The following is a 23,027-nucleotide window of genomic DNA, read 5'->3' on the forward strand; positions in this document are numbered from 1 at the left end:
GAAGGAAGGAAGGAAGGAAGGAAGGGAGGAAGGAAGGAAGGAAGGAGCCCTTAACTTCTGGAATGCAGAAAAAGAAAATGTAAGACCTCATACGCACACATCCATGTATACATACCTCTGTATGTACATTTCCTATAGTAATACTGACCAATTCTGCTCTGTTGCCATTGCCTTATAATCAACCCCACTGATGAGGTGATCCCTAGAAATAAGCCAATCTAGGCAATAAAAAGAGCATAGGGAAACTGAAATTTTAAATTGGTTGCAAAAGAAAAGCCTGAGAGCATAAGAGGCTTTGAAGGGCTTTGAAAAGATTACTGTGGTGCAAGGTGGAGCTCCTACTGGAGAAGGCAAGTGGTCATTCTACAGAAGCATTTAGAGCTCTTCCAGTCATTACGTTACGGTTTCCCCACTCAAATGAACCCAACTGTACAATGTGTTTTGATGCTGAGGCTGGGAGTCTGAAAACCTCATTTCTACTTTTGACAACCAGATCGATGATAGAAGGTGCTAGAAGGAGACTGGAAGACTAAAGCAGGGAGAAGGCACTTGCCCTTTCCTGTCTGTTTCATGTTTGTATGAACCTCACCCCAGTCCCACTTCCATTAGTATCAGCTAAACCCACTTTGCAATTTTTTCCCAAGATTTTGCAGAACCAGCTGCATTGTCCCAATCCCCACTCCCCAGAGTTAACAATTCCTTACAAATAAATGTCTCTGTTCTCACCAACAAATAGTTGGTGTGGTTTCTACCATGGGACAGGGCCCTGGCAGATACAGGTAGCTGGCTACATCAGCGCCACAGTGGACAGGGGAAGAGATAGCAAGAAAAATGGGGAAACATAGCTCTGTATCTGAAGTTTCTATAATAACTTAATTGTTCCATAATTAATTTGTTTTAATATATATTTTATTGTTTATGTAATTACAGTTGTCCCACTTTTCCTCCTTCACCCCCCTCCATCCACCCTGCCTTCACTTCCATAAACAGTCTCTTCATCATTGTCCATGTTCCTGGGTCCTTCATATATGTTCTTTGACTGATTCCTTCACCTTCTTTCAATCAGTCCCCACCTCCCCCCTCCACTCTTACAGCTCTCAGTCTGTTCCATGATGTGTTCTTTGAGATTATGAGGAGAGGAACTGTCTTCCCTGCAAGTAATTAGCAAAAAATGGGTCCGCAAAAGGTACAATTAATTGAAGAAATTTTAGTAGGCTTTATAAGACTTTAAAGGGTCTCAGGGACATTGTAATAATTTCTAATTAATTCTGCCATCTTGAAATATAAGATATATTCATAGGTGTTCAAAAATAAGCATATCTGGAAATCAACATCTTAAAATTTTTATGGCCCAGCTTACTGTGCTAAAATAACATGCAATATTGTCTAATAATTTTTTTGAATTTATTAATTTGTATTTAAAAGGAACTGTTGACAATGAGTTGCTGAAAATAATCTGAACAAGTAGGAATAAACAGTTAATAATACTGAAACACTACTAAAATAATTCCAGGACATATGGTTTATCTGCTATAACAATATCTCTTAGATGCTGCCATTGATGCAAAATCCAACTGCTTTTTACCTTTCTAAATACACAGTGGTATAATTAACAATATTCAATCACTTCTGTACTTTCCTGAACATATGAAAACTAAAATACCAATTAAAAACTGATATATCTTCTCTTTAAATGTTTCTTAGAGATACAGTTTCAGTATTTTCATTCAATAGTGATGTGGTTTAAGATATTTTTCATTCACAAGTCGAATAACAATCCACCCAAAGGGCACTGATAGTTTTGGGGCTCACAGTGCAAATAAAGAGTTGAAGAATGCAGCAACAGACATGTCTAAAATACAAAACAAATAAAATTCTCAGAAGATACATGCAATAAACTCTACTAAGCAGCTGGCCACAGAACTAGAACATTTGATAACTTTACTGGTGATTTCAATAGAATCCCAGACATTTCCAAACTCAACTTGAACCCTCATTTTAGGCTTTGTGTTTTGCTTTTCCAGTTTCACTAACACCACTAATGTGATTCAGATCCCTGAAGTACTCACTGTAGTCAAGGGCATATCCTACAACAGACTTGTCTGGAATTTCAAATCCAAAAAAGTCTGGTCTGTATCCAACACTGCGAGGGGTCATTTTTTCCAGCAAGCTTGCAACCTTGACCATCTTCAGATTGTGCTGCTGGACCAAGGAAAGCAAGGTTCGCATCCTTTTGCCTCGTTTTGCCTCGTTTTGCCTCGTTTTGCCAGAGGCAATTATAACTTCAATAATCAAGACTTTCTTTTCAGTTAAAATTGAGAGATCATCTCCACCAATTACTCTCATGTCCCTTGTTAATTGTCATTGTAGTAGCTCTTCAGTCTGATAAAATCTGCAGTCATAGGAATGGATCTATCACTATTTCTGTTCAGACCTTTGATGTAATCCAGCAGGTCAGCAAATAATTTATAGCTGGCCTTGAGCACGCAGAGGGCTACAATGTGATGGCCTCCCATCTCCTTCATCCCGTCTCCAGCAAGCCATTCAGTTCTGCCCATAATTAGTCCAGGAGAAATAAACACCTTTTCCAAACCCTCAGCGTAATAATTAGGTATACAGAATACATCTGGGCCATAACCTGGCTCATCATCACTACTCACGATGCTGGGGCTGTGAGTTGCCCTAAGGGAGCTAGCAAACCCACCAGCTGAAGGCAGTCTCTGCCTAGTGATTTTAATGCAGGATTTTGTGAAACACCCTTTAATCCCACTGACTTATATGAGGCACAAGTTATTTTGCCCAGTTGATAACAGGTTCATTTTCAAAGACTGTTTTCTCAGCGGAAATGAAACACACAGCTGTTGTTTGATTTAGGTACAGCTTAAACTGGCTTGGGAAAATAAAATCCATGAGTATTTGTTTACCTGGGTTATGAAAAAGCAGACTCACATCTCCAGTGTTATTAATAGAATATTTAGCTCCACAATACATTTGTGAAAATGGTAGTCTTCAAAGAATGCTACTTTTATTAAAGTTTTTAATTTAACTTAATTTAAAATTGCAGTGATGTCTTTTGATGTACTCATCAAGGCTATCAGTTCACAGAATCAGGACTTTGTCAAGTTAGCTGATGTTTTTCCTTGAAATATCTATTAAAAATTAGTCTATTAGATTCGGCCTCATTTCTGTGAAGTACCACATTATAGTACTTCAAGCCACGTCATTTTCTCTTATCAAGTGCCATATCCTATCAATTTCACGTCCTCAGTTCTTTCACATCCACACCCTTCTATCAGTTTCCCCTTGTTCTATCAGTTCCCCTGGTTGGCCTTTGTTACCTCTTATTTGGATTATGTCTGTAGCTTTCTAAACAGGGTGCCAGATCTAATGACTAAATATACAGGACACTGAAATAAATATGAAGTTTATATAAACTACAAGTACTTTTTTAGTATAAGTATGCCCTAAATATTTTCCGAATATTACATGGGACATACTTATAGTTTAAAAAATATTTATTGTCCTATCTGAAATTTATGTCAAACTGGGAGTCCTGTATTTCATTTGATGATCTAACTCATGTCTTTATTCTCTGATTGTTCCAACCCACTATGTATATATATATGTCTACATATATCTAAAAAAAATAGACTTCTGATTCTATCACACCATCACTACCACCTTTTCCCTCCTTTTGACTTTTCGGGCAGAAGGAAATTATTGATGATTTTCAAATACAGGCACTTTACCCTATCATTCCAGGCTATCACAGTATACTCTTAAAATGACATTGTGGGTGCTTCCAGCACTTGGCTACTGTAAATTATGCTGCTATGAACACCGGAGTGCATAGGTTCTTTTGAATTGGTGTTTCAGGATTCTTAGGGTATAATCCCATCAGTGGGATTGTTGGGTCAAAAGACAGTTCCATTTTTAGCTTTCTTAGGAAATTCCATCCTGTTTTCCACAGTGGCCGCACCATGGATAGAACTGTAGAGCATTATGTTAAGCAAAATAATCCAGGTGGTGAAAGACAAATACCATATGATCTCACCTAAAAGTGGAACCTAATCAACAAAACAAACAAGCAAGCAAAATACAACCAGAGACATTGAAATGAAGAACAAACTGACAGTAACCAGAGAGGAAGGGGGAAAAGGATAACAGGGGATAATAAGGGAAGGGCCATCAAGGAACATGTATAAAGGACACATGGACAAAGCCAAAGGGTGTGGGTTGGGGGGGAAGAGGTGGGGATGGGTGGGGCTAGGGGGCATGGTGGAGTGAAAATGGACACAACTGCACTTGAACAACAATAACAAAATAAGCCCTGGATGGTGTAGCTCAGTGGATTGAGCACAGGCCTGTGAAGTAAAGGGTCGCTGGTTTGAGTCCCAGTCAGAGCACATGCCTGGTTTGCAGGCCAGGTCCCAAGTAAGGGATACATGAGAGGCAACCACACATTGATGTTTCTCTCCCACTCTTTCTCCTGCCCATCTCTTCTCTCTAAAAATAAATAAATTAAATATTTTTAAAATAATAAAATAAATTTTAAAAAAGAAAAATAAAATGACATTAAGACATTTTAACTTAGTTGCTCTCAGTTGAATTTATACTATTCACTGACTCCATAATTCCATGTTTTTCTGTTTCCTGTTGTCAATCTAGTCCAAATTCTGGAATATAATTTCATCCTTAGTGATTAATATCAGAAACAAAGAATAACAATATCTATACAAAAAGAATTGGATAAATTTTGCTTTTTATTATAATTGTATAATTATATCAGGATTATCTTGAGACTTCAAGCAATAACAGAAAAGTGGATGAGATTTTTATTAATTGGAGCAAAATGTTGATCTGATTCTTATTACACATATGCTATATTGAGCCCAAAAGCTCCATCCTGGAAAAAATATATTATTCTATAGTAAATATAAGACATCTTGTGGAAACTAACTCACAATGCTAAATCCCTGACACATGAGAAATCAATTAGAGTTGTCTAAAATGGAAAAACTTAGAAACAAACTACCTGGCACCCTTAGGTTAGTGAAATGAAAGCACTCCCACCCATACCCGGGCTGCTCCAAAAATAAACTATGGTTATTTTTCTCCTTTTTCCTATCCTTAAGTCTTGATTTGTTCTTTCTATTTATATTGTAGAGACATTTTGAAATTCTGAGGGTTTGTCCTTTATTCCAAAACTTGGGTACTTAGCTCAAACTCATACTAAACACACATTTTAATTTTCCAAATGTGGTTAAAAATGAACAAATAAAGTAATCTTAAATACCCCCAGTAAATTTTATTGTAAGTTTACACACACACACACCCCAAGCCTTCAGGATCCCAGCTTTTATATTAAATTCCAATTGGGTACAGTATTAAGCAGGCAAATATCAACTTTATTTTTAATGGCTTTTTTTCAACACTAGTAACAATAGTGCCTGCATTTTGCTTCTTTCTCCTTAATGTCACCTTATGTGGAAACTTAATCAGAGAAAAGATATTGGCTTCTGAGAAATGCTATAAAGCAACTTACAGTACATGAGATCAGTGACTCAAGATGATGAGGTAGAGGCAACCTACTACTTGCTCTCCAGTTTTACCAGTTTACACATTTCCAATTATTCTACATAGATTTTTTTTCAACATTCTGCAACCTTCAAAAAACATTCTCCCCACTTTGAGAACATTTCAATTCTTTCCTATTAAGAATACCAAGATGCTAGTCATAATGGAATCACCAGCACTGTCAAGTGCCCTGGGAGAACGAAACGTGGGCGTGGCTAGGCGTTTGACCTCATACAATTGGGAAATGACTGGCTCTCACCAGGGTCATTCGGTCTTCATGATAATAAATAGATGAGCCAGCACCTTCCCCTCTTAGCACTGCTGAGTGGGCCTCCAGGAAATGAAATGTCTCCACCACCATCAAACCCCAAACCAATGAGAGGAGCAGCATTTCTGACCTTAATCACACCCCACACAGCTCTATGGAAACAAGACTGCTGGCTTGCACAGAAGCCAGAAATGACACTTCCTCTCCCAATTCAGCCTAGGGCTGAAAGACACCTTAAGAGGTTATTGGGTTCATACTTCTACCTAAAACTACATCTTATTTACAAAGTATTTTGGAGGCTCACAACCTTCGTTGAGGAAAGGGAATAAGCCCCACTGTATTCATCAAAATGTCTCCATCCCATAATAACAGCACAACCAGCAGCTGGCTCCCACCTGTCCCAAAGATCTGCCAGCTTCTCTTCACAAATCCCCCTTCAGGGACACCATGCTGGTAGCTTGAAATTAGCCATGGTGGGAGGATATACACCAGGAAAAGTTGTCAAATGTTGCAAGTGCACCTACTCTCCTCCCTCAGAGAGCCAGTTGTCAGGTATTTACCAGCCTCATACTGGGCTCAATTAATGCTTATTGTTAAAACTTATGGAGTTCTTGTTACATTCCAGGTATTTTTACACACATATCTCACCTTATCATCACAACATCGAAAGGTAGAAATAGTGGGCAATGTGAGTGTAAAGTAACTGTGATATCTGTCATCCTTTGAGTGCCAGTGTTCACTGTTGTTGACTTCAGTTTACTATACAAGTGAAGACACTGAGGGCTCCATGTCATTAAGTAACTTGTCCAAGCAAATTCAGTAAATGTGGAGCATATCCAAGACTTGAACTCAGACTGGCTGAAACGAAGGCCTCTGTGCTCTCTGTCACACACCACTGCCTGATCAGGGCAAACCCCAATGGACATTGAGCTTCACTCTGTAGAACTATTACATGAGGAGTAAGAAAGTTAAGCTCCCATCAGCTTCATTTTAGAAGTAGTCCTGCCTTGCCCTTAGACTCCAGGCAAACAGAGCCTCTACCCTGGCCCACCTACCCTGTACTCTGGAATGCCTTCCTTGAGTCCTCCTCCGTTGCCTGGGAACACCCAGGGTCATCAGTACCATCCAGGCAGAAGCCCAGACAGGGGCCTATTGGCCCTAGTTTCTATTTCTCCTACTGGGGATGTTCTACAACTTTCTAATTCTCTACATCACCCCTCTACCCACATGAAGAGTGGACCACATGGTCTTGGTCCAAAGAGCTCTGGGATCATACCCACGTAGCAGTCTCAGGTGCCAGGCCAGGCCTCATTCCAAGAGGGTGGCCTGGCAGGTGGATTTTCTCTCCTTTCTCATGGCTTCACACAGTATTGGACTGGCAGAATGGGGCTGACATGCTGATTTGGGGGTAAAGCTCACTTGTATCAAATACAGGATAAGTTCAGGATAAATGCAGCACCTAGGCCTAGGAGCAATCCCTATTATCTAAGCAGAATAATGCTTCCTCAGGATGTCCACTATCTGATCCTTAGAACCCTTAATTCTGTTATGTTACATGGCAGAAGAGACTTTGCAGATATAATTAACGGACAGACCTTAAATAGGGAGAGTAGCCTAGATTATCCAGGTGGGCCCGATCTAATCACATGAGCCCTTACAAGCAGAGAGCTTTCTCCCACTGGAAGCAGAAGAGAAATGGTGCAGAAGGGAAAATCAAAGAGATTCAAAGGATGAGAACTCAATCTGGTGTGCTGGCTTTGAAGATGGATAAAAGGGGCCATGAGCCGAGTAATGTGCGTGGCTTCTGGAAGCTGAGGATGACGCCTGGTCAGCAGCCAGCAAGGAAATGGGAATCTCATTCCTACAATTGCATGGAACTGAATTTTGCCAACAATCTGAATGAGCTTGTAAGTGGATTCATCTCCAGAGTTTCCGGAAAGGAACGCAGCCCTGCCTACACCTTGATTTCGGATCTGTGAAATCTGTAACAGAGAAGCAGCTAAGCTATGTTTGCCTGGACTTCTGAGCCATATGACTGTGAGATGATGAATGAGTGTTGCTTTACTCCACTAAATTTGCAGTAATTTGTTAGGGCAGCAGTAGAAAACAAATATAAACCACACTGACCTAGGGTTTGAACCATATGAGCAGGCCCATGCACAGGCTGTAACCTGTGCTCATTCTGACCAAAGTACTGCCTCTGGTTACTACACCAAGGGAAGCAGGAGTGAGGGCAAGTGTGCTTTATCTTGTGCACCCCCCACACACACCACTTGTGCTTTTACCACCAACAGGCAATTCCTAGTGATGTCATCCTCTGCTTCCAATCAAGGTGGTGATATCATGTCTCCTGGGTCAGTGTTAAGCTGTGCCTGACATGGCATACACATTTCTTACATGAATGAGGCCACTCCTCTCTATTTGCCCACGAGAACTTCACCTCTCCTCTCAGCTTGGGTGGCATGTGGAACACAGAGATACAATCATTATTGAAGGAGATCACATTCTAAAAATGCAGTGATGGTGACCTGAAAAGTTCTAAAGAAGACATGATTAGGAGATGTGCTATTCTACCTTGTGCTACAAAATTTTGAACATGGCCAAAAACCTAATTATCATCCACATTTTCCTGCATACTCTGAGTATGACTTGCATTTGTGGTCATCCTGAGTGAGGTATAGTAACAACTTTTGAACCAGTAACTGGAAGCCAATATTTATAGGCAGCATTATGGATGATGTAGGATCATGAGTAATGCTGTAATCAGCATTAAATAAATGGAACTGTGGGACTGCAGAGGCTGAAAGATCTATGTTGTTTTGATGCAAACAGTCTCTAAATAGACATGGCACTGTGAGGGATATCAGTGTTGCTACCTTTCCCTCATAGAAGATACAAAAGTAGTCAGGAACAGAGCATTTGACAATAAAGACCACAAAGAGACGGTTCCCAGACCTGAACAGGGATCTTCATGTGCACTAATTAGACAATAAATAAATACATATGTACCTCTCCTCTACCCACTCTTCTAAATCTTCACTGACAAATAACATAAGCCTCACATGGATCTATGAATGTTTGTGATATGTTTTTATCAAATTTTTACACAGACAGGGACCCTGTAACAAAAAATGGGCCCTTGTGTATCCCATGGTAGCCTCAGCATTGTTAACCCCTTCAACAGCTGCGGTGGTGACCAAGACGATTGCTCTCCTCAGTGAAATATTTCATTGCCAATCCTCAGCCACACAACTCACAACCAAGCCAGTGAATGGAAATAGCAACATGGGGCAGAGACAGGTGCCTCTTCCAACCCTACAGTCACCCCATCTAGAATGGAACCTATATCAAACCTCTCAGTCACCCATCAACTGTTGGTAGGTTCTGTACAGTCACTGCATAACTAGGGAGTGATGTGTCATGTACAAGACACTCAATACAGGACCTTCTCATGGTCCTGACTGACAACTTCTGGTTGACTTGTCTGTAGAGGTTAAAGCCAGGCCGAGTAACTAGAGTGTAATTTAATACAAACCACATATCAGAGGCAGAAAGCACCTGAGAGGATCATCTGCTCCAAAGTCCACAGGTTGCATGTTAGGAAACTGAGGCCCAGAGAACCCAAGTTAGTTTCTCAAGTCTCCACCGGGAAGATCTTGGTGTTTCTGTCCACTGTTGGCATACGATAGAAGAGCAGGAGCCATGGGGCATGGCAGTTAGGTGCTTGAGCTCTGGAGTCAGATTACCTGTATTTGAAACTATAGCTCAGTTTTTCTAAAAGAAAAATGACCATAATAATATTACTGCCTTAATTCATTAGATTGCTATGAAAATTACATGAGAAAATATATACAAAGAGTTTAGCATGATGCCTGGCACTTAAAAAACACTAAATAAATGTTACTCACACTATTGAACTATAAAGGCTCCCTCACTGGTCAAGGAAAGTTAACCTAACTCTATACCTAAGCCAGTGCGTAGCAGTTATTTGGCAGTGTTATTGTGAATCTGCTATGTGCCAGATACTATGCTTGTTCCTAGGGCAGTCTGAACAAAGAGATTACCTGGGTTTACAAACACAGATAATAGACGCCACTAAATTCCTGAAGGCAATACTTGCAAGTGAAAAATGTGGTCTGTCTTCCTGTTCATGTAATCCTTAAACCCACTGCAGTATGGCTTCCAGCCTTGGCAACTCCTTGCTCTTAATAAGGTCACAGGATCACCAAATTCAGAGAACACATGTCAACTCTTATTTTTGTTGATATTTGTCTTTTTTTAAACAGTTCTTGAAACTTTCTCCTCACTTGGGGCATTAGTCTGCTCGGGTTTTTATAACAAAATACAATAGTTTGGGTGGCTATAAACACAGAAATTTATTTCCTCTAGAGGCTATGTGTCCAAGATCAAAGTGTTGAAAGGGTTGATTTCTGGTTTTGGCCTCTCCTTTGATTTGAAGACAGTGCCATCTCTGTGTCCTCACATAACATTTTCTCTATGCATGAGGAGAATGAGAAAGAGATCTTTAGTGTCTCTTCCTCCTCGTATAAGGACACCAATTTTAAAGAATTAAGGTCCTTTTCTTATGACTCCATTTAATCTTAATTACCTCTCTAAAGTTTCTATCTCTGAATGCAATCACATTGGAAGTTAGGGCTTCAACACATGAATTTGGCAAGGAGGGCATAATTCAGTCCGTAACACAACTTCTACAACATGACTCTCTCATGATTCTACCCTACATCTCTGATCGCTCCTTTGCAATTTCTCTTCAATCCTTTTCATCTCTCTTCCTCTAAATACTAAGGTTCCATTTTATGATTTCTTCTCTTCCCCAACCCAACACACATTCTTTGAATAATCACACCCACAAATTTGGTTTTCACTACCCTACCCATGCACATGGTGCCCAAATTCATGTTTCAAGCTCAGATTTCATTACTAGCTTCACATCTGTATACCCTGTTGTCTGTCTTATATAATGCCCCACAGAGTCATCAAATACAGCCCTGCAAAACTAAGCAAACTTCCACATCAATCTTCTACTTGTTCTGGGTTTTCTGTTCCATTATCTAAACTAAATACCTGGAGTTAACTAGAAATCTTTGATTATTTTCTCTTCACACAGTACACAAACCAGGAGAGCAAGAGTGACATCTCTTCTCTTGTCCTCTATGTTTCCAGCATTTTTACAGTGCTTGGCTTAAAGCAGGCCCTTACTAATTATTATAAATAAAACAAAAGTCAAACCCAGAAACAGACACATAGTTAACTGATCTTTGACAAAGAAGCAAAAGCAATACAATGGAAATAACAAAGATAATCTTTTCAACAAATGGTACTGAAACAACTAGACATCCATGTCCAAAAAAAAAGAATCTATACACAGACCTTGAATTCTTCATAAAAATTAACTCAAAATGGATTATAAAGCCAAAAGAAAAATTTAAAACTGTAAAACACATAGAAGATTCAAAATGGCAGGAGAGTAAGTGGAAGCTATACTAACCTGCTGCAAGGATCAATCCAGAATTACAATTAAATTGTAGAGAAGTCGTCTGGAATAACCAACTTAATAATTGCTGGTGAGAAGAAGCCTTATACCCACAGGCAAACAGAATAAATCACTTCACCATAGCACGACTCATATGGAGTGAGGAAGAGACACAAGAGGGCTTTCTGGGCTCCCACAGGTGGCAGCTGAAGTGCCAAAGGGAAATTTCTGGGGCTGGGGGTTCCCCCTGAGAAGTGTGCAGTCTAAACCCCAAGCTGGGCTCTTCAGCCTACATACCAGAGCTGGAAAGGAATCCAGATAACATCCATCTGTGAAAAGTGGTGGGGATTCTGTCTGCCAGAGAGAGACAGCTAGAGACACAGAGAGCCTCATAAAGGGCAAATGCACAAAATTTCACTTGTAGCTTTTTATGCAAAGGGACTGGGGGCAGAGTGAAATAGAGGTGCTTGAAGAGAGTCAGGGGATGGTGGCTTTAGGGAGAAAACTGAGGGAGCAGCCTCCAGTATCCCTGTGCTGAGTCATTCCCCATACTACAGGAGCCACCTTGCTCAGGGAGAGCAGTCCCCTCCAAGTGGCATCAGCCTGAGGGGAAACAATAGCGCCACCCAGAGGAATTGCCCTGCCCCACCCTGTGGCACTTAAGCCTGACTGCTGCTTACAGAATGACTAGATTAACAACTGAAGGAGTCAACCGCAGACTGTGGATCCGTGATAGTCTCAGACACACTGCCTCGGGCCAGATTGGGACACCATCTGACAGAGGCAGATCCAGAAAAGATAATAGTAAACACTAGATTCTACTGAGAAATATTCCACCACAGCCTTCTTCATGTTTGCATTATTTTATCTCCTGCATAGCTTTTTAACATTCATTTCTTGTTCTTCAAGTTTGTGCCTATTAGGTCACTAGTTTTTATATTATAGTTTATGTCAAATCTCATATTTTCTCCTCCCTTCTCTTACTCCATTTTATCTTCTTTTCTCTTCTTTTTATTTTCATTTTAAATTTTATTTTCTATCTTGCTATGACTTATTTCCATTCCTCACCTTTTACTATTTCTCCCCATTCCAGCCTCTCAAAACAATTTCTAGATCTTCACTATTTTTGTATTCCAAATCTCAGATTTTACCATTCCCCTCTCTGACTTCATTTTTACTGCCTCTTGCCCTTTCTCTTTTTTTCTTTTAAATTCTAATTTTCCCTGTCTTAGCCTGGTTCTCATCACTCACTCTCAGTATTCCTTCTCTCTCTCTCCTTTCAAAATCAATTCTCTTTCCTCTAGACATTTCTTAAGCTTTTCTTTTAGTTATTTCCCTCTTTTTCCCATCCCATCTATATTAATCTTTGCTCATTCATTGTTGATAGTGCTGTTGTGTATCTTGTTTCTCCAATTTGGTTCTTATTTTTTCTTCTCTTTTACTATATGTATTTTTTTAATGTTTGTTTAAACCTAATTTATACATTTTCCTTCTCTTACTCTATTCCACCTTATTCCCTCCCTTTATTATTTATGATAAAAAATAAGGAAAGAAACAACTCTCAATTGAAAGGAAAGGAGGAATTCCCAGAAAGAGTGTTAAATGAAATAGAGGCAAGCAAATTATCAGACACTGAGTTCTAATAATGGTTATAAGGATGTTCAATGAGTTCAGTGAGAACTACAAAGAACTCCAGGGAAGCTACAAGGAACTTACTGAAAACTACACCAGCATGAAAACAGACATAAAAACTATCAATAAGAGCCAGGAGGAAATGAAAAATACAATATCTGAAATGAAGAACATAGTAAAAGGAATTCAAATCAAGGTAGATGAAGCAAAAGATAAAATCAGTGAGCTGGAGGACAAGGTAAGAAAAAAATTCCAGAAAGAGCAACAAAACAAAAAAAGACTAAAAAAGAAAGGAAAGTGTTTAAGGGAGCTGCAGGACAACATGAAAGGTAATAATATCTTTATCACAGAGATACTAGAAGAAGAAAAAGAGGAACAAGGAATAGAAAACCTGTTTGAAAGAGTAATGACAGGAAAATTCCCTAACTTGATGGGAGGAAAAAGTCACTCACGTCCAGGAAGAACAGAGAGTCCCAATCAAGATGAACCCAAAGAGGCCTAATCCAAGACACATCATAATTAAAATGGCAAAATTTAAAGACAAAGAGAGAATCTCAAAGGCAGCAATGGAGAAACAACTAATAACATACAAGAGAGCTCCAATAAGGCTATCAGCTGATTACTCAACAGAAATGCTACAAGCCAAAAGGCAACAGCAAGAAATATTCCAAGTAATGAAAAGTAAGGCCTATGACCAAGACTGCTCTACCCAGCAAGGCTCTCTTTTAAATGGAAGGTAAAAGTCTCTTCAAGAAAAAAAGGCTAAAAGAATACATCCACACTAAACCAGCATTGCAAGAGCTGCTAAAGAGGCTGCTTTAAGAAGATGAAGAAAATAGAGAGAGAAAGAGGAGCACAGGTATAAAGGAAAAAAGGCAATGAATTGAAGTACCCATTAATAGTAACCTTAAATGTAAATGAATTAAATGCTCCAATCAAAAGACATAGGGTGGCTGGATGGATAAGAAAACATGAGCTGCACATAGGCTGTCTGCAAGAGACCCACCTCAGATCAAAAGATCTACACAGAATGAAAGTGAAGGGATGGAAAAAATCTTCCAATCAAACAGACATGAAAAAAGCTAGGGTAGCAATACTTACATCACACAAAATAGATTTCAAAAAAATGCCATAACAAGAAACAAAGAAGGACACTACATAATACTTAGTATGTTAATACTAAACATAACACATAATATATTATCCATCAATAACATATAACTCTTGTAAACATATATGCACCCAACATAGGAACAGCCAAATATGTAAGAAAAATCTTGGAGGACTTCAAGATAGATATTGACAGACACACTCATTCTAGGGAATTTTAACACTCCATTGTCAACAATGAATAGATCTTCCAAACAAAGAATCAACAAGATATTTTGGCATTGAATAACACTCTAGATCAAATTGACTTAATTGATATATACAGAAATTTTCACACCAAAGAAGCAAAATATACATTCTTTTCAAACACACATGGAATATTTTCAAAGGTAGACCACATATTAGGACACAAAACAAGTCTCAGAAAATTTAAGAAAACTGAAATAATATCAAACACCTTCTTAGATCACAATGACTTAAAACTAAAAACCAACCTCAAGGAAAAAACTCAGAAACATTCAAATTTATGGAGACTAAGTTACATGCTATTAAATAATGAATGTGTTTACAATGAGATCAAGAAAGAAATCAAAAAGTTTATGGACAAATGACAATGAACACAACAGCCCAAAACCTATGGGACAAAGAAGGTATCAGGAACAAGACAGGAGTATCCGCTTTCATCAATTTTATTCAACATAGTATGGGAAGTTCTAGCCACAGTGATCAAACAACAAAAAGAAATAAAAGGCATCCAAATTGGAAATGAGGAAGTAAAACTGTCATTATTTGCAATGACATGATAGTGTACATAGAAAACCCCATAGGCTCTACCAAAAAACTACCCTTATTCCCTAATAAGTGAATTTGGCAAAATAGCAGGATACAGAGTCAATCAATATTTGGAAATCAAAGGCATTTTTGTACACCAGCAATGAAATATCAGAAAGTAGGAAAAAAATCCCATTTAATATAGCAACAAGAAAAATAAATTACCTAGAAATAAACTTAACCAAGGAGGTAAAAGAACTGTCCTTGGAAAACTACAGATACTGAAAAAACAAGTTGAGGGACATTCAAATAAATGGAAGCATATACCGTGTTCATGACTGAAAGAATTAACATTATTTTTTAAAACTTTTTTATTGATTATGCTATTACATTTGTTCTATTCCCCCCCTCCATTCCCCTCCACCATGCATACCCCTCCCCCACCATTTCCCCCTTTAGTTCATGAACACATGTCTCAAATTCTTTAGATTCTGTATTTCCCCTACTATTCTTACCCTCCCCCCTATCTATTTTCTATCTGCTGTCTATGCTACTTATTTTCTGTACCTTCTCCCCCCTTCTCCTTCTCCCACTCCCCTGTTGCTAACCCTCCATGTGGTCCTCATTTCTATGGTTCCGCTCCTGATCTAGCTGTCCTCTTAGTTTGCTTTTGTTTTAGGTGTGGTTGTTAATAACTGTGAGTTTGCTGTCCTTTCACTGTTCATCTTTTTTATCTTCTTTTTCTTAGGTAAGTCCCTTTAACATTTCATATAATAAGGGCTTGGTGATGATGAACTGCTTGAATTTGATCTTATCTGAGAAGCACTTTATCTGTCCTTTCATTTTAAATGAAAGCTTTGCTGGATAGATCAATCTTGGTTGTAGGTCTTTGGATTTCATGACTTGGAATACCTCTTTCCAGCCCCTTCTTGCCTGTAAGGTCTCTTTTGAGAAATCCGCTGACAGTCTGATGGGAACTCCTTTGTAGGTGACTGTCCCCTTATCTCTTGCTGCTTCTAGGATTCTCTCCTTCATTTTAATCTTGGCCAATGTAATGATGATGTGCCTTGATGTGTTCCTTCTTGGGTCCAACTTCTTTGGGACTCTCTGAGCTTCCTGGATTTCCTGGAAGTCTATTTCCTTTGCCAGAATGGGAAAGTTCTCTTTTATTATTTGTTCAAATAAGGTTTCCGCTCGTGACTCTTCCCCTTCTGGTACCCCTATAATTCGAATGTTGGAATGTTTAAAGATGTCCTGGAGGTTCCTAAGCCTCTCCTCATTTTTTTGAATTCTTGTTTCTTCATTCTTTTCTGTTTGATCATTTTTTTCTTCCTTCTGGTCCACTCCATTGATTTGAGTCCCAATCTCCTTTCCATTACTATTGGTTTCCTTTGCATTACCATTCATTTCAATTAGTTTAGCTTTCATATGTTTCTCTAATTTGTGACTAAAATCAACCAGTTCTATGAGGATCCTGATCACCGGTGTTTTGAACTGTGCATCTGAAAGTTTGGCTATTTCTTCATCGCTTAGATTTATCGGCTCTGGGAGAACTCTGAGTTGTTCTTGGGACATTTTTGGTCTGTTCGCGCCGTTAAGAGGAGTGAAGCCTTAGTTGTTTACCAGGGCGGGGCCACCCAGGTCGCTGGTTTGTAACGCTGTGTGTGGGAACGGGGTCAGAGAGGGAGCAATGGTGGTCCTGTCCCACCTCTCGCCCGGGCAGTTCTGGATTGGAATTGTGCGAGCCTGCTGCCCGCACCTCGCGGTCTCAATGCTCTCCTCTTTACTGGTTTATCTGCACACGACCTACTGCAGACAGCCAGCCGCGCCTCTTCCGTGTGTGCTCCCATAGCTAGCCCGCGATCCGCACCTTCGGCTGCTTGCGCACCAACAGGTCAGGGATCTTTTTGGTCAACCCGCTCTGCTGCTGGCTTCGCCCCTCTTACCAGTTTAGCTGAGCATTTCATTTTTTTTTTTGGACTCCATATTGTCAATTTTCTGTGTGGTTTAGTTATGTTTATTGTTGTTAAAAATAGTTGTTCTTAGATTTGGTTGTTCACGGAAGCAAGGTGTTTCCACCTACACCTCCATCTTGGCCAGAATTAACATTATTAAAATGTCCATACTACCCAAAGCAATCTATGCATATGATATAATCTCTATTAAAATACCAATTAATTAATTAATTAAATAGAAGATAACATAGGAGAAGATCTAGGCAACTTTGGATATTGCAATAGCTTTTTAGATGCAATACTAAAGCTACAATCCATGAAAGAAATAATTGATAAACTAGACTTCATTAAAATTAAAAATCTCTGCTCTGTGAAATTCAATGTCAAGAGAAGGAGAATACAAATCACAGACTGAGAGAAAATATTTGCAAAAGATACATGTGGTAAGGGACTGTTATCCAAAATATGCAAAAATCTCTTGAAAGTCCACAATAAGAAAATAAACAACCAAATTTAAAAATGGGCCAAAATCATTCACAGGTATTTCCAAAGAAGATATACAAATAGTAAATAAGCATATAAAGATTGTCCACGTGGTGTCATCAAATTAAAACATCAATGAAATTATACGAAACATCTATTAAAATAGCCAAAATCCACAACTATGATAACACCACATGCTGGTAAAGATGTTGAGCAACAGAAATTCTGATTCATTGCTGGTAGGAATGCAGTATTGTACAGTCATTTGGGAAGAAAGTTTGGTGGTTTCTTATAAAACTAAATGTAACTTTAATATATTAGCCAGCAATTACAGTTCTTGGCATTTACCCAGAGGAGTTGAAAACTATATACACACAAAAACCTGCACATGGATGTTTATAGCAGCTTTATTCAGAATTATCTAAACTTGGAAGCAACCAAGATGACCCCAAGTAACTGAATAGATGAATAAACTCTGGTATATCCAGGCAATGGAATATTATTTAGCACTAAAAAGAAATGAACTATTAAGCCATTAAAAGGCATGGAGAAAACTTAAATGTATATTATTAAGTGAAAGAAGCCAATCGCAAAAGACTACACACTGTCATTATACACTGTATGTATGACATACATTGGGAAAAGGCAAAACAATGCAGACAGAAAAAAGATCAATGGTTTTCAGGGGTTGGAGGAGGAGGGCAGTAGGAATGAACAAATGAGTCACAGAGGATGTTTAAGGCACTGAAAATGTTCTGTATAACACTGTAACGGTGGATACATGTCCTTATGCATTTGTTCAAACCCATAATGTATGCACCACCAAGAGTGAACCCTGTTGTAAATTACAGGCTTGAGATGATAATGATGTGTCAATGTAGGTTCATTGCTTGTAATCAATGTACCACACTTGTGGGGATGTTGATAACAGGGAGGTTATGTGTATGTGGGGGAGGAGCATATGGGGAATCTCTATACTTCATATATGCTGTAAACTTAAAACTGCTCTGTAAAATAAATTGTTTTTAAAAAAATTAATAGATCCCTCATTTCTGTATCAAATCAGTCACCACGTCCTATTATATCTACTCTGTAAATGACCCTTAAATCTGCAGCCTTTTCTTCATCCACACCACCCCTGCACATTTTTCTAGCCTTGTTTTAGTCAGACTACTTCTCTCCTCTTTCTCTGTCTCTCTCCCCCCTCCTTCTTTACACACACAAACACAAACATACACACTACACACACCTGCCATGCCAGCAGGCTCTCACACCTCCATTCCTCTACACATGCTCTTTCTGTGGAAACATCTTCATCATCCTTCATCGCTTAGCTCAAGTTTTACCTCTTACAAAAAGACTTCATGAATTCTTTCCCATCCAGACCTCAGGCCAGGTTAGAAATCTCTCCTTTGGGCTCCTGTTTATGATATTATTAGAGGATGGATTACACAATATGGTGAAGTCTCTTTTATTTCATAATATCCAGCCACCACTGAGGGTAGACACTGTCTTTCAGTCATTTCACTACCCAGAGCACCAAAAATCAAGAGAGACAGTGAATAGAATCAGAGATTTTGGAGTCAGAATGATACAGATTCAAATTCTCCTTCTGCCTCTTATGCTCTCTGAGCCCCAGTTCTCTTATCTCTCAGATGAGGGAATAAATTAGATCTTCTTCACAGGACAGTGTTGTTAGAGGGATTAGTAATGATCTGATAAATGTAAAGCCCTCAGTGTGGCACTTGTACATACTAGGGTCTTAGTAAATGATTACAGAGTTAATTGATTAATTGACTAGTTAATTAAGTACTGATGCAAGTCAAGTATATAAGATGAATAATTTTCTTTTACTCATTGACCTACTCCCTGTGCTACTTTGGTCAAGAGTTGCTATTGTCAACAAAAAGGTGAAAATTTTACTAGAACAATCTCCAATTCCTTGTTTGCAACCGTGTTGGACTCTGTTGAACTATCTAAAACGACTGGAGCAACATCAGCAGGGTCTAGGTCGGGAGGGTGCTCTCTGGAGGGTAAAATGGCTTGTCCAATGCAACCCCCCTGGCTTCTCAGTCTTCCCACCACATCACCCTCTCCTTTTCTTACTAGTGTGCCACATTCCCTGTCCTCTGAGACTTCATTTGTGTATAAGAGTGAAAGGAAATAAACTGGAAACTTTTGGTGACAAAGTGCCACAGTACAAAGCTAGTGAGATATAGCATGTTTTATTTTAATCTAAGTAGAAGAGCCCCCATTTGGTTCTATTTCTGATTTCTTATGAACACCAGAGGCATTGGCTAAATTGTTGAGCAAAAACTGATTATCCCCACAAAGGCATTAGGGACTGACATGCTCCAGTTTGTGAGTTTCTGGAAACATAACCTAGATGTGCCAATTAAAGATCTCCATGAGTGATAAATAACCCATTCCAATAGCACACTAATTAGATAGGCTTCTAAATGAGAAAAATAAAAAGCAAAATTACTTGAATGAATTATTAAATTGTTTGAATGAAGCTGAAAGTTCCTAGTCTAGCAAACTTTAAATAATTACATTTGAAATAATTCTCATATTAGCAAGGATTTTCAAGGTAAATAATAAAGAAATAAAATATCTCCCCACATCATGGTTACTATTGGCAGTTTTTGTTCTATGTTGGTATGGCTTTTCAATAATCTGTGCACATCAAGGTTTTTATCCTCTTTCTGAAAGGTTGGTATAGTTAACTTCATAACATGGACCGTCGTCATTCCTTTTGGCTGCCCACCAACCATTTGAACAACATGCCTATACTGGAAGCATTATCTTTCTTCTGAGTCTTCGTGAGAGGCAGAGTGCAAGTTTCCATTAGAAAACGCCAGATACTACCTTTCCCAGCACCCTTTGCAGGTAGTTATGGACAGGGAATCTAAGATCCACCAATCAGAAGCACTCATTCTGGCGTTTGACACCGCAGCTAGTGACACAAAGAAGCAGTGATTCTATAGCCCTCACTAGTGGTGGCAGCAGTGGAAACAAGATCACGTTTCCATGGCAGCAGCGTTTTCATGTTTTCCCCATCCTGCACCTGGAGCAGAAGCGATGCCGCATGAGTAAGAGTGACATCTGCAAGAGCAGTGGCAAGTGGCATTCTCGCCAGCACACTGTGTGGCATAATTGCAGGTATTGTACTTGCCCTGCTGCTGGGGCTCCATGCCTGCTTTTCCAGCTCCCTAGCAACCCTACGAGCAACCAACTGTGATTTTAATAAACAAGGACCAGCCAGCCGGAGTCTGTGTTGCCTACAGCTAGGAATTCTGACAAATCCTGAGAGTGTTGGGATAGGGAGCTAGTCAGACAAGAGCTGGGCAGGCAAAGGAAGAAAAGGGGAATAGATTATCCTTGTGCGTTCCTGCACATCGACAGGGACTAAGGTAAAATCTAAAAGCTGGAACAGTCCTCACCAAACTCAGGCTTGTCACCAAATCTCTGATTCAATCTCAGGACACTGTTCAGCCACATAGGTCCACGTGTGCAGAAGAAGAAGTGAGAGACGGGAGCTGAAGAAACAGAAGCAGAGAAGTCCAGGGAGAACTTTGTGACTGGTGGAGGCGCTGCACTCTGAAGTATCCGCTCCATCCTTCTGAGCGTGTTTCTGCACTGCCCATGTGTTCTTGCCTGCCTTGCTTCACTCTGTCTCCTGCCTGAAATCTTTCTTTTGAGAAACAAGAATTGAGGTGTTGTCATCTCACTGATAACAAGACTGTTCCCACCTCTGGGGAGACTAGGACAAGTGGTGATACCTCCTTTTCAGGCCCACCACAGAAAGCAGGCCATCTATAGGGGCTTTAACAGCCCAGCGGATACAGACGCATGTTCAGTGAAGTGCAAAAGAAAGCAGATCAGAGCAATGAACTGTATGGCACTGAATGTGGAAGTGTGCAGAGAGCAAGCAGTAGGTGCCAGTGAACTGTGAATACTTCAAACCACAAATTGAAAATCTGTGTTCCCTTGGGCCTTCTCTTAGTCTGTTTTGAATAAGGGTCCCATATCTGTTAAGGTAACTTTACAGATATTCAAATATGTGGTTCAGATTATTCACTGTTAAGAACTAATTCAACAAAAATTTAACAAGGATATACCATGTACACAGTACAAAGTGGGAATCGTCAAGAATTCAGAAGTGAATTAAATGCAAACTTCAACAGGTGTGCATTTACAAAGTGTCATGTTATATGCTCACATAATACCCAATTAATTCTAAGTGTTATGTTCTTTTGATGCCTCTTATAATAAATGTTTTTGCACTGTTAAGGTGATCTTGTTTTTAAATACTTCCAAATGCATAAAAATGTGTACCCTCCTCTAGAGAGAAAATATATCTAAGCAATCTTTTTAAATTATTTTTAAACCTTTTATTTATTTATTTTTAGGGGAAGAGGAAGGAAGGGAGAATGAGAGGGAGAAAAATATGGATGTGAGAGAGGAACGTTAATTGTTTGCCTCTTATGTACATCCAGACCAGGGACCGAACCCACAGCCCAGGCATGTACTCTGACTGGGAATCGAACTGGTGGCCTTTCACTCTGGCAGTGAAAGGACATTGCCCAGCCAACTGAGCCACACTGATCAGGGCTATCTATACAGTCGTGTATGTACTTATGCAATGGATCCCCAGACATTCTGGGAAATTCAGTATTCTGAATATACAAAAATATCTGGCCCATGGATCATAAACTTTCAAGAACATGAAACTATAAAATGTACTACTCTTTAAAATATTTGTTTCTTTGAGAATTCAGAAGAATCCTTCACCTTCATGATTCCTCACCGATGGCCTTTGAAGTAAAAATATGAATTCTGATGTAGATGTATCAGTGCCAAATAAAAGAGAAGGAAATGATTTATTTTGATTTACTTAACACAACAGCTTTGGGAGTACAATATGAAGTCGGATTACAGAGAGGTCTCTTTCTAAATCAGGCATACTTTCAGAAACGGGAATGCAAGTGAGTAAGATTTCACTGCAGGCGCTGGGAGTGGGACTGACAGGGCCTGGGGCCAAGCTCATACACACACAGAAGAGGTACCTCAGGACCATTGTCCTTTGTCCCTGCATTTTCCACCCCACCGAGTAACTTCAGTCTTGTCCTACCAAGGAAGCTGGGACAAGATCTACTGCCACCCCATAGAAAGCTTAGGTCCAAATCAAGTCCATGGACACTCATGTTTGCTGTTGCTCTGGGTCTTCAGACCTTCTGGGCTCCCTACAGGGATCCCCAGTTTGGCGCCTCGCTGTTTCAAAGTACATCTCCTTCCCTTTCCTGGGTTTTTGGAATAGGTCAGTTCTGAGAGACCATTCACCATTCAAGTGCTGCCAAGCCCTTGGAACAGAGAAAGCCCAAGGAACAGGGGACATAGCAGTCACTCTTCACATGTCCATGTGCTTTGTCCTGTGCTCTGGACCTACGGGCTAACGGTATAGACTTTCCCTTCTGGAAATCAGTGGCTCACAGTCCCCTTGCCCCGCAGCTGTGGAAGGAACATCAGCTCCTCCTCCTCACTGTGAGAAAGCTGGGTTCCTGGTGGACAGAGTGCTTCCTCATGGGTACAGCTACGGAGTGACAAGGCTAGGAGTAGGAGCCAGACCCTCCTGCCAGGTCAGTGCTTTTTTCCCACTGCCTCAGGAAGCCTCCAGGGAATAATAGCTCTTAAGAAGAATCTCCAAGGGGCCAGATCTTGATTTATTAGCAAGGGA

At 39.7% G+C, this 23,027-nt stretch overlaps 1 protein-coding gene across 1 annotated transcript in view; it reads right to left on the reverse strand.

The window, feature by feature from the left end:
• Positions 1–1,998: 1,998 nt before the first annotated feature.
• LOC119064324 (hypoxanthine-guanine phosphoribosyltransferase-like) overlaps positions 1,999–23,027 on the reverse strand; it is a 53,922-nt gene continuing 32,893 nt past the window's right edge. The window contains 2 exon segments of the mRNA XM_053660506.1: positions 1,999–2,357; positions 2,360–2,724. Coding sequence (XP_053516481.1) covers positions 1,999–2,357; positions 2,360–2,724 — 724 coding nt within the window.

Source organism: Artibeus jamaicensis, unplaced genomic scaffold (genome assembly GCF_021234435.1).
Source record: "Artibeus jamaicensis isolate MK-2021 breed Jamaican fruit bat unplaced genomic scaffold, CSHL_Jam_final contig_1015, whole genome shotgun sequence".
NCBI classification, from domain to species: Eukaryota; Metazoa; Chordata; class Mammalia; order Chiroptera; family Phyllostomidae; genus Artibeus; species Artibeus jamaicensis.